The sequence below is a fragment of the Sphaeramia orbicularis genome, chromosome 4, assembly GCF_902148855.1.
Source record: "Sphaeramia orbicularis chromosome 4, fSphaOr1.1, whole genome shotgun sequence".
Lineage (NCBI taxonomy): Eukaryota > Metazoa > Chordata > Actinopteri > Kurtiformes > Apogonidae > Sphaeramia > Sphaeramia orbicularis.
In genome coordinates, this window is record NC_043960.1 from 32944675 (window position 1) to 32956722 (window position 12048).

The following is a 12048-nucleotide window of genomic DNA, read 5'->3' on the forward strand; positions in this document are numbered from 1 at the left end:
GTTTCAAACTGCAGCATTCATTTGTTTTTAAACCACAAATCATTTGTATAAAAAGTGAATCATACCATAGCAATCTTATGAACTCAAGACTCACTTACTTGTCTCACCTGTGGCACGAAGCCTTTTTTGCTTTGATTTCCTTGGGTAAATATCTATATTCAATGTGTATAAAGTGGAAACTCCCATACTATACCATGACAGATAAACAAAAAACAGGGGTAAATAAATCATACTGCAGTAGTAGTGGTGGAGTGTGAAATTTGGCTAATGCAGTAGTCATTAGGGTATCTTTGGCATACTGCAATTTTTCAAGTTTATCACATACTATTTACTACATACTACTTTTGGTCACTCCATATGTCATTATTGAAATGTATATGGCATTTAGAACCCAGTCCAACTTGGCTGAATGACTAAGATAGGTGGAGTCTCCGTCAGTCACAGGCAATTACAGCCAAAATATCAGAACACTATAAACAACAAAGAAAGATTATCTACAGTTAAGATGAGTAATGGGTTGTTTGAGGTTAAGCACATCACTTAAGTAAAGCTATTAAATTGATGTACCTTGGTATAGAGGATTTCTAAGGATTGATATTATAATGGTTGTTCCTAGATCGCAAATTAATTGGTCGATATTGCAGCTGCCTTCCAAAATTGGCACTGTAGGAAGTAAACTATTTTTGACATTATGAGAAACTTGATAGCAGTTGAAATAAACATGTAAGTCAAAGTAATGAATAGATGAATAAAAAGATAAGTCAAAAAATACATTTCTTTCACTGAACATTAAACAAATAAATAAATGTTAACATCCAATAAAGTGGAAAATCTGATAAATTCTAGGTGCAAGTTTTGTTTTATGAATTATTATTTTCCCTCAACATCAGTTAATCTATTATTGGAGACTAATTTTGCCAATACAAATATTTTGTTACATGTAAACAGTGCTGATTAATAGTACCTCTAACTTTAGCTTCCTCTGCTCCTTCCCCAGAACTAAATGTGTCAGAGTCAGCAGTTATTATCAGGATGGAAGTATAAACTTAAATGTAGCACATTAACATTTACACCAAACCTACAGTAACTTTACACTATTACTAATAAAATGATCTGTCAGATATATCAATATGTAACACAGGTTTCATCTCCATGTATTGTCAGAATTCTGATGTTATTTCTGCAGCAGACCAGTGGTGGAAATTCCTGGGCCAAACTTTCAGCAGGGCTTCACTCCTGAGTGCATCCCCTCCCCCACCAAAGGAGCTCAAACTTTGCACTGGCCATGACTACTCCCCCTGAACTGCTCTTTTAACACCAGAAGCTGCCCCTCTTTCCCCCCTCCCCTTCAAACCCACTTGGTTGTCAACCTTGCTATTTATGTTCTTGTTTGCTAACACTAAGCAAAGCCTGCCTGGACTCCCTCCCACCGATGCTGAACTGTACTGTATTTTCACACAGCTAGGTTCCACGTCCCACATCTCTTGGCTTTTTTTTGCGAGTTCTGAGCTGGAAGTTAAGGCCTGTGAAGGGGCTGGCTGTGCTGGATAAAAGAAGCCTGTGTTTCCCTGCCCTGCCTGCCCTGCCTCCCCTGTCCAGAAACCACAAGGCTGAGCTTTCTCCTGTGCATGGAGTGGGAGGAGCTTGTGGACAAGAGCCATGCAAGCAAATGTCTGCTGACGGTCACCATGCTAGGTACCTGCAGTGCATGAAGACCGACAGATCAAAGCGCACAAGCTCTGATCTGATTTCTCTGTTGTGGTTCCGAGCTAAAGACATTATAAACCTGTGTATTGTATGACACCATATGTTTAGGAGATTCACCAGAGTCACAGTCTGTAATGCATCACAGGTTAGAAAAGTAAAAAGCATGATAAAGACATGAGTCGGTCTGTGAGGAGACTTTTCACACACTTTTGACAGTGTTTACACATCACCCACAATATACAGGGAGAGAGGCAGGTAATGAGACGGATCGGGACAAATGTACAAGGTATTTGGGCAGCTGAAAATGCCACAAGGAGGGAAGGCAGTTGTTTGAAGGCCACAACCATTTCAACCATTCAACGCTGCAATTTTGGATCTATTTTTGCATACTGTACACATGGGGGAAAACTATAACTCAGTCCAGGAAAAGCTATGCTGTTTCATCCTTTTTTAAGCAATTATGGTCAGAAAGACAAGAAACTAATAAACAGATAGAACAAGTGATAAATCAGCTTATATTGCTGATGTGTTAAATCTGCTGCTGTTCTCTGCAATGACATAAATACTATTCCACTCCCAACAGGCTACAGCTCCTCAGATTGAATGAACTGAAATATTAAGCAATGCTCTGTAGTGGTGAACAACACAGCCTTTCAGTGGCCATCTTGTTCTTGGTATACAGCAGTCTGCTTGACAACAGGATTGCAGTCATTCCCCTTTTGCAGCCATGTATTTCTGTCTGTCACCTCCTATCAACACCAACTCCACAGGCTGCTTTGAACTCTTCCAAACAAGTTAAAGTTGTCTGTCAATACATGAGGCTGAGTATAGGCCTTAAATGAACAAAAACTAACTTCTTGAGGCTCAGTTTTTCTCTTTACTGGATAAGACCAGCACCCACTTCCACACAAATTAAAACTTGTGACTGCCACATTCAATTAGCTTAGGACTTTGAGACAACATATGGTGCATAAGATTATGAAATGTCTGTCTCAGCAGTGCTCCCAACTACATCTGCCCAAACCGTTATTGTTGTGGCTACAAACGGATTTAGAACAGAACAGTTATACAAGTTAAACACACTTAACTGCACTAATAGAATTAGTGGGCCTTAATCCAGTAATATTACACTGCAAAATTAAACTCCCCCATTAACTGACTGTTTATCACATTAAGAGGCTCCACTGTGATCATTTCTCCCCTTTGAAAAGGCCGGAAACTTGCACTGATATAGGGGTTTCCTTATTGCTTCCTATTTGCCTTGTGAATGACTCCTGCAGCAACTCGCCAAGTAAACACAGGAAAGCACAATACTACTGTGGACCTAAAAGTTTGTTCAAACAATCTGCCAATCTGTAAAATGGATTAACTTCCCTGTAATTACAAAGAAAAACCTGCACTTTAGTTCTGTTGAATTATAGTTCATGATGAGTTTATTGCTTCAGTATTTTGTTTGCAAGTAAAAAACATATTGGAAAAGTAATAGCTATAAAGAATAGACTTGGAACATCCGTAATTTCAACAAAAATTTATATCATAAAAAAACTGCAAGGCAGAAAACCGTAAAGCCCAGGGTTGATCATTAACAAGCAAAGTCCATCAAAGCAAACCCAGACATGCTGTGATTTAATCAATTCCTAAGTGTAGCAGACAGCAATAGGGAAATGCAAAGGTCACTGAAACACCGACTAACACCAATGCCTTATGACAGCCGTAAAACCAAGGATGCAAAACATAAATTTCCTGAATTTCTGCCTCATCCAGCTCACATCTCCACCAAGACTTGGGAAGAGGAAGGAAAACTACCACTGCTACTTGGATGTTGAGCAGGAATCACAGCCAAGAAACCAAAAAGTACCCCAGTGAGTTACACTAAGTTGCCCGAATAAGAGGTCTTAATGAGGAAGGGATTTCAGCACCAAAGCCATGTGGCAGCTGTCACCAACCCAAGCCACACGCAAGCAGGTCCACCTTGGACTTTAAGGTAGGATTCAGCCCTATGTGAAGCAAGCTTAAGATTTAATGTAAAAACAAAAGGAAAAAAGGAAGCTTAATAATTGAAGAGTAACTTACATCCACGTCAAAGAACTCCTGGGAGTCATCCAGACCCTGCACACGGATTTGCAGTCCTCGCCCATGACTTCTGCTCCCACCAGCCATGTTGGCACTGAGGCTCTGACCCGGTTCCAAAGTACTGATACCAGCATTGAACTGGGCCCCTAGTCTTGTGCCAGGGGTCTGCAGGACCCGGTATGAACCCTCTATCTCCCCCATGACTGCTCAGAGGAGCTCCACCACCTCCTCCTCCTCCTCACTCCTGCAAACAGACACAATACCATCATCAAAGTTCAAGAGAATCTCAACCAGCTTCAACTGTTGACTAATTTTTAATGCTTGCTCCACATAATTGCCATTTTACCACGGTTTCTGCACAAAAAGTACTATATAGGTATGTCAGCCTCATTCATAAAGTTGGAAACTAAAAAGTAATTCTCATAAGCGATGTTTGTGGCGCTAGCACGAGTGTAGGTGTTCCAGAGAAATAGCTAAAACGCAAAAAAGTGACGACGGCGTTTCCATTTTGTGTTTATTACGCATGTGGTCTAACTGGGTCAGTATCACTTTTGCACAGGACTTATACTTTAAAAACAAGAACAACTGACTAAAGTTACCTTCTGGAGCTACAGGAAGCTAAAACTCCTGCGTTGAGGCTTGGTTTCTTTAGAAGAAAAGCCGCTCCGTGATACTACTTCACCCAAAGACGCGCAGTAAAGTTAAGTATTACCACTTTTCTCACCGAAAACGCACAGCATGCCGGGACATTAGGACGTAATTATGTAAAATAAGCAAAAACTCACCCTTTCCTTGGCGTTAACACCGAATACTAGAAGTTTGCACCATGGAAGAGGACAGCAGTACTCCAGTCCATGGTCGTCGTCGTCCAGAGTGCGCACGGGGTCTGGATGGTCATTGGTTAAAGCCGTCCCGTGCGTTCTGCCATTGGTGCAAACGGGGCCATCGGATTGTAGGCTGAGGAGCGAAGATTTACCTTCTCTCGCTTTAAATAGCTTTGATGGATGGAGAATAAACTAGTCCGGCGGAAACTGATACGGTGTGGTGTTTTTAATGCGGTCTACTGAAAACCTCAGAGAGTTTACGGACTTGCGGCTACGTGTGTTTTTCTCCGTCCACACTCATGATAAATAAAATGATGGGTTTATCACCGCTTTACTGGCCTGTGTGCTTTGACTAACGAAGAAGAACACTTTACATTTGGGCTGAAGTTTGACCCGTAGATAATACAAACAAACACTTATTCTCCTGTTACATTCTAGATAACACAAACTACAGTCTGTAAACTACGCAAATACTTCAGACTGATTCAATCAACCGTGAACTCTTTTTCAATGGTATTTTGTTATTTTACGGTCACTTCTTAGCAGCGATTGAATGAATAAAGTAAACTAAAAGTCCGTATAGAATGGAACAGAAACTCAGCCTACATTCTGCCATTGTAATGGGGCGCCCCCTACTGGTTTCAGTCACAGAAAACAGTTTATTCCAGACACTCTGATACGAGGCCACGTATAAACATACAAATTGAGGTAATACTTTGATTAATTAACATTTTTTTAGACCACCACCCAAAGAAATATTTATTTTATAGCTGCCTTAAATTAACAGCATTGGTAATTACCAAGATGGATTTGTAATGTTTCTGTAATGGTTAATACACCTGTATAAGCTCTTTAGCTTAAATTATATTTTTAATGCTAGAATATAATTATTGTTGTTGCACATACATTTTCAAATTTACCGTTTTACAAAAAAACAAAAAAACAAAACAAAAAAACAAAAAAAAACAGAGAAACACAGTAAACACATAATTATTTCTTGATTAAGATGTCAAATTCTAGTCATTTACTTGCATTCCTGAACATGAACATCAGTGTCAGTGATTGAATGTTATGCTTCATTAATGTCTGACTACCCAGTGACAGGCTCTGTTCAAAATGATAAAATGTGGTGAGCTCACTGAAACACTCAATGATACTGGATGGTCTCGATACAAATAGGCAAAGATGGTCTAATAAATTTGTGAAGTACTTTATATGGACACATATCTTAGCAAACCAATTTCTTATTATCATAAACATAAAATGTCATGTTAGAAGATCCACTATTATGAAAAGAATATGCTCTTAAATCATTAATTAATCTTAATTTAAAGATCAGGGTCCAGTTAAAAATAGTTAAGACATTCAGAATAATTAATACATCTAATAGTACAGAAATACATTGATATAAAGCTGAACCAATGGTTTTTGTTTATATAGGTATCTGGTATATATGATACATGATAAATGAAAATGCCAGTTTTTACCACTGAAACTGTTAACACAATTTTTCCAAATTCCAAAAAAAAAAAAAAAATAAAATAAATAAATAAAAACAACTAGTCATCAAAGCAGTTTTGCCCATACTTTACTTTTACTTGGGGAACCACTTTGCATGACCCAATTGATCTCTTCTTCATGACTGAATTTGTGCATAAATGACCATTTAATTACAGCCATTTTTACATCGCCTAATCAGAGGTAGCAATATATGTTCTTTACCCAGGTAGAAGAGGAAATACATCATTACATAGTAAAAAGTACAAAAAGTACAAGTTCTGATATGTACTAAAAGAGTAAAAGAAAAGAGTGTTTTACATATCTATAGGCTGCATTTTCTGCACAACACTCATATATCAAATGCCCCTATTGTCTCTTGTATCCTTTACATCACTGCATCTGTCATGTGTGACATGGACTGCTTTATATATAATCATAGTCATTTTTAAAATGATTTTTTAATAATTATTTAAAATCATTATTTTTAATTATTTAGTTATTTTTCCATCCATAGAGGTCATGGTCTTGATTAAATAACAGTTTTCTAAAAAATAATTAATAATCCACAATTAAATTAAAACTAAACCAACTGAACAACTAAACAGGCCTTTTTTGAACATGCAAGGAGTAAAAAGTATAGATATTTGTGTTAAAAAGTAAGGATTAAAAGTAGAAAGGTGTCAGAAAAATAAATACTCAGGTAAAGTATATATACCTGAAAAGTCTACTTAAGTACAGTCACAAAGTATTTGTACTTTCTACTTCACACCTCTGCAAACTGAAGTAAATCAGCCATTTTGAAGAGATTCACATTTGATAAAGCTGTTTTTATGCATGTCTTCTTGAAAATATACACATGTTAAAATACTTAAGTAAGTAAGAAGACTCTTACTTTTTTCTCTCACCAGTGAAATAAATGTCTAGCATGCTAGCATACACTAACATTAGATTCAATGAAACAACAGATGTGGAAACAACATAAACTTTCAGTGTTAAAAACATGCTTTTTCTTGAAAGTTTTTCTTTCATGCTTGGAATGTAAATTGATTTGCCAACAAAAATTAAATCTCCTGTAATCCACATGAGGGAATGCATGATTTAGAACATTTATTTACATACAATGACTGGTTAAAATCACAAAAAAAACAAAAAAAAACAGTGTTTTTAGACTTGAATAATGCAGTCAAAACAAGATCACAATCATTTTCAAATAACAGAATCCCATTTTTTCAGAAGTCAATATCTGATGCAAAAAACCTGATTTTTCAGTCACTGTTCATATGTATTTTTAACTCTTTCATGCACGAATTATGAGAACCTTTATCAAAATTTTTTCCTGAGTGTTTTTATTCTTCTTCAGGCATGAAAAAAAACATGCGATTGAAAATTTTTTTCTGAAAAATAAATCTAAAAAAATAAAATAAAATAAAAATAATTTAAAAAATTTAAAAAATACATAAAAAAATAATACTGAAAAAAAAAAAAAAAATTCTTATGGACCTATTTTTCATGAAGTTGCAAAAATGTCCACTCAGCTAGAAACCACGTTTAATTTTTGGCGCACAGAAACATGTATTTACTGATAAATTGTGTGAAAACTACGGGGAGGGCTTTGTGATGGGAGGGGTTTATGCTCAGAAGAGATCTACAAAATGTTACCAATTCATGTCAGAAAAGATATGTAGTGTCTTAAAACTTTAATAAAGATATATGTGTGAGAAAAAAAACCAAAACAACGAAAACAACAAAATCCATGAATATAGAAGAGAACAGCTGTAGAATAGCTGTCCACTGTAGTGACCAGTATGCATGAAAGGGTTAATGCATTGGAGTTGTAAGTATAATGGTTGGAGCATCAGGGTCACTATTTGACTGAAGATATGAGACAATTTTAGACACTGAATTTCCGGACATTTTCTTAAGGTGAGAAGGTAATGTCTTCATACAAACTAAAATGAAACCATATATACAGCATTTTGCCATGTAATGGGATATGTTTCCTATCTAACTGTTAATATATGACTTGGATATCAGTGAGACAAACATTTCCTCATGTGGTCATGTGTCAGATTTTTATCTGGGTCAGTCTAAAAGGTAAAAGAGCCAAAGGTCAGGCATGTGAAATAAAATGATTAAATGTGATGTGATAAAACACCACCCAGAAAAAGAATGTTATTCTGCAGAGAGTGGTCATTATATTTACATTCATTCACTCACTCTGCAGATTATCCTTCTTCGTTAATAATATATTCATATGTTCATTGTCGTTGAGAGGTAATTAATTTTTATGGCTGACGAGTCTTTATGAGTGAGGAGTGCATTATGTGGTTGTATGTGGCCAGAGAATTAAATCAGTTAAACATACGGTAAGTGCTTCTGTTAATTCCCTCAACTCGTTTACTTTACATGATTTACTCACCACTCACTTTTATATGGATGTTTTCTCCTTATGAATTGTAATTACATATGCATAATGGTTCACGTCTCTGCATGTTTTCCCTAAATAGAGAGAAGCTGTCTGCTGGATTTAGGGATGTTTCTTCATTACCATGCTGCCTTTTGATTTGTGCCTTCAGTCTGGTTAAAAAACAGATCATTATAAACTTAACCGCCAGTTTTATTACACTGTATTCACATGTTTCCCCACTGTAAACTCACTGTGTATCCAGAATGTGTCTTCTTGTAGCTATAAAATATTCCTGTATGTATTATCACTCTGAATACAAACTAAATAACTGCATTTTAAAGCAGAGGATGATTCTCATTTTTTCCAAAGGAAGATAAAATTCCAAGATCTGGCAAAACAATCCCAAGTTTTTTCTGAAATAAAAAAAATTTAAAGATAAAAAGGTTTTCCATCTCTGTACAGTCAGCCTTGATGTCTGTCCTTGGAGATATTCTGTACTGTCAAGCTGCCCCATCAACACTGCAGCATTAAACCCTGTTTACCGTTGTGGGTTATACTTTATCATTATTATGAGCCATTGTCCTCTCTATCACACAGTTTGATGGGTTTCCTCAGAACCATCTAATGTGGTTCATGTGTAAACCTCTAGTGTTGAAGCTTACAAACATCCCATCTCTTCTCTCATTTAAATCTATTAACCACAGTGCACGATCCACTAATTACTTGACCTCAGATATCCTCCTTGTACTCACTAATGGTTCACTAAAGCTGGCAGAGCTTGTTTCAGGTATTACACAGCTTTTAAATGGAACACACTGCAAACTACCCTCAAACTTGACACATTCATCCCCTTAATGATCTAAAAGCTGCATAATCTGGTGATTTTTTATAATTTTTGTATTTGTTTTTTGTTGTATTGTATGTTGTTTCTCTTCATTGATTGTCTTCTTGTGAATGTTTCTTGTTCTCACTCCACACTTGAAGAATAGTCTTGATGAGGCTGTTTAATTCACCCATAAAAACCCAGTGCTACATTTTGTGGCAGTTCCCAAACAATTTTTTCTCTAGATTTACCATTTCTTAAGTGATTTATCTTCATTTATTATAATATACTGTATATAATAGTATAATGTGTGTATTTTAGGTAAAAAGTGACTTTTTCAGTAAAATACTGTATATCATTAACGGAACATAAAACAAGTGTCTTCATCCACTGTTATTCATCCAACTCCATGGGTTTTACTGGTGAATCAATGTTATAGAAGATGACGGTGTTTCCAAGTTCATGATGAAGCCTCTGAATGTCTCAATGGGCCATATCTGTTGACCATGAAAAGACGATAAACTACTTTTTACACCAATTATTTACATGTATTGACAGGATTAGTGGATCAACAGGTATTAAACATTTTAGATCAGTAGATGCCTTTGGTCGTCAGTGGGTATTTGGGTTTTTATGGGTTAAATAGTGTTTAAATAAAATGAATAAATAAAGAACGATCGGAAGAATGACTAGAATTTTACAGTTACTTCTCTAAATTTGTTTCAGAGAAAATATTTCTGTACATACCTGCTTTTGCAACTCTAGTCCAAGACTAGGTCCTAGTTTATTCTCATGTTTTTGTTTGTTAATTCTGATTATAACTGACTATATGATTTCATACACTATAATTTGGTTTAGTACTAAAAGAGTACTACCCTTTCCTTGATGGAAACTGGAGATTTAAGCACCATACACTTTTGCTGTTATATGAAAACACCCACTGAGAGAAAAAAAAACCATACAAAATGTAATATACGTCAAATTTCCATATAGTAACTATATAAAGGACAAATGCTTTGACTTAGATCACTACACTACATTTCTACTTAGACTACAATAACTACTCTGTAAACAATGCACTGATCTAATGTTTCCATTATTTTAATTAGAATTTGCATTTATATACACTAAATAGCAGGGCATCAGATGAATTGCAATGTTCAGGATAAAGTAAGAGTTAAGAAAGTACTAAAAATGTAGCACCTTTTTCCTCTGAAATATCTAAAAACTCTGCCCCTCTAGATCTCAGTGAGAAAGTCACTTTTTCCATCACAAATACACCTTTAACTATATTAATTTGTTGTGCTAGGCTGGGAGGTTCAGCCAGGTTTACTCTACTTGTTGGTAATAGCCTTCTTACCAGTAATAAAGATTTTACACAAAAAAGAAGGTAGTCTTTTCTAGTAAACAATCTCTCAGTAGGATAAAGGAATGTAACACTGTGGGGAATTGCATATGCCTGGATCCTTTTAAAACTAGATATATTTTTACCCAAAGCATTTTAATTTTTGGACATGAAAAGGAATTGGAATAATTGGTATCCATGTGTCTATATTGTCTCCAGAATTTCATTTGAGGTAAAGGACAGTTGAATTTTCCAACGTAGATCAATAAAATTAATCTAATTTTATGTTATTTCATCACATCTTGTCATATACAGTGCTGTGCAAAAGACATATACAGCATATTTATTTCTCATTCTCTTTTGTTCATATACAACAAGAAAATAAAGGAAATATGATCACAGCCTTAAAAGACAGGGGAGGGTCATGCTTAATACTACCAGTTTGTTTTATAAGCTGTTTTTTTCCCCTGAAATGTTTGTTTTTACTGCTGTACAAACTTCCCGTATATCCAGATTGTACCAATACAGAGACTGAGTCATGTGTAGTGTGTATTGTATGGTCATTACAACTTTACTAAACCAACAAAGGTAAGGTGGCCTAAGACTTTTACACAGTACTGTATATATGAAGTCCTTATATACTATGTGCAAACTATATATTACAATGTGAAGCATATTTCACACATACATAGGCTTATAAGTGTAGCTCCATCCTCATACAAAATGTAGTTTAATAAATAAATACATATACACATGTTTAATGGTTGTATGTTATATCTTCTATTGCACCATTTACATTTACAGGGTATTTTTTTTTTTTTTGCATTATTTTAGCTGTCTTGTTCTATTTTTTTTTTTTTTTTTTAATACATTTTTTTTTTTATCCATTTGTGCTTGTTTTTATATATTTGGCATTCTTTGGACTGCAAAACAAATATTTAATTGTACAGGGAACATGTTTCCTCACTGTGCATATGACAAACACTTTATGTCTTGATATCTAATACTTATATCTTCTTTTATAGAATGTATGTGGTAATATATCCCCTCACAGGTAACAAATACAGGATTATACCCCTATATCATGTATTGCTTTTCTGTATTAGTTGTATAGGATATTCTAAATATTTTGTTATATAATGTTGGATACATTAATTGAAAAGACATACAGTTCTCCAGACTCCAGACTGTGCAGTGAAATGTACAGTCCACAGAAATAAGAGCATGGGTGATACTATACTATACAAGCTTACCTGTATATAATCAAAGTCCAAAAGTTACACAAGAGTCAGTTTTGGAAATAAAAATAAGTTTTTTGTAATCGGACTCTCTGACGTGACGTTGGAGGATATGATTGGTGGGCGGCACT

At 35.4% G+C, this 12048-nt stretch overlaps 1 protein-coding gene across 7 annotated transcripts in view; it reads right to left on the reverse strand.

Moving 5' to 3' along the window:
* The window catches only part of farp2 (FERM, RhoGEF and pleckstrin domain protein 2), a 41437-nt gene extending 36747 nt beyond the window's left edge, over window positions 1–4690 (reverse strand). For 3 of the 7 annotated variants that reach the window (XM_030132370.1, XM_030132364.1, XM_030132369.1), the window contains exons 1-2: window positions 4566–4690; window positions 3781–4024 (exon numbers count right to left, since the gene is read on the reverse strand). In XM_030132370.1, the coding sequence (XP_029988230.1) occupies window positions 3781–3981 (201 nt within the window). In that variant the 5' untranslated portion in view covers window positions 3982–4024; window positions 4566–4690. Of the gene's footprint in view, window positions 1–3780; window positions 4037–4565 lie in introns of those variants that run through there. The other 4 variants (XM_030132368.1, XM_030132367.1, XM_030132366.1 and 1 more) reach the window with 2 other exon arrangements.
* Window positions 4691–12048: the final 7358 nt, after the last annotated feature.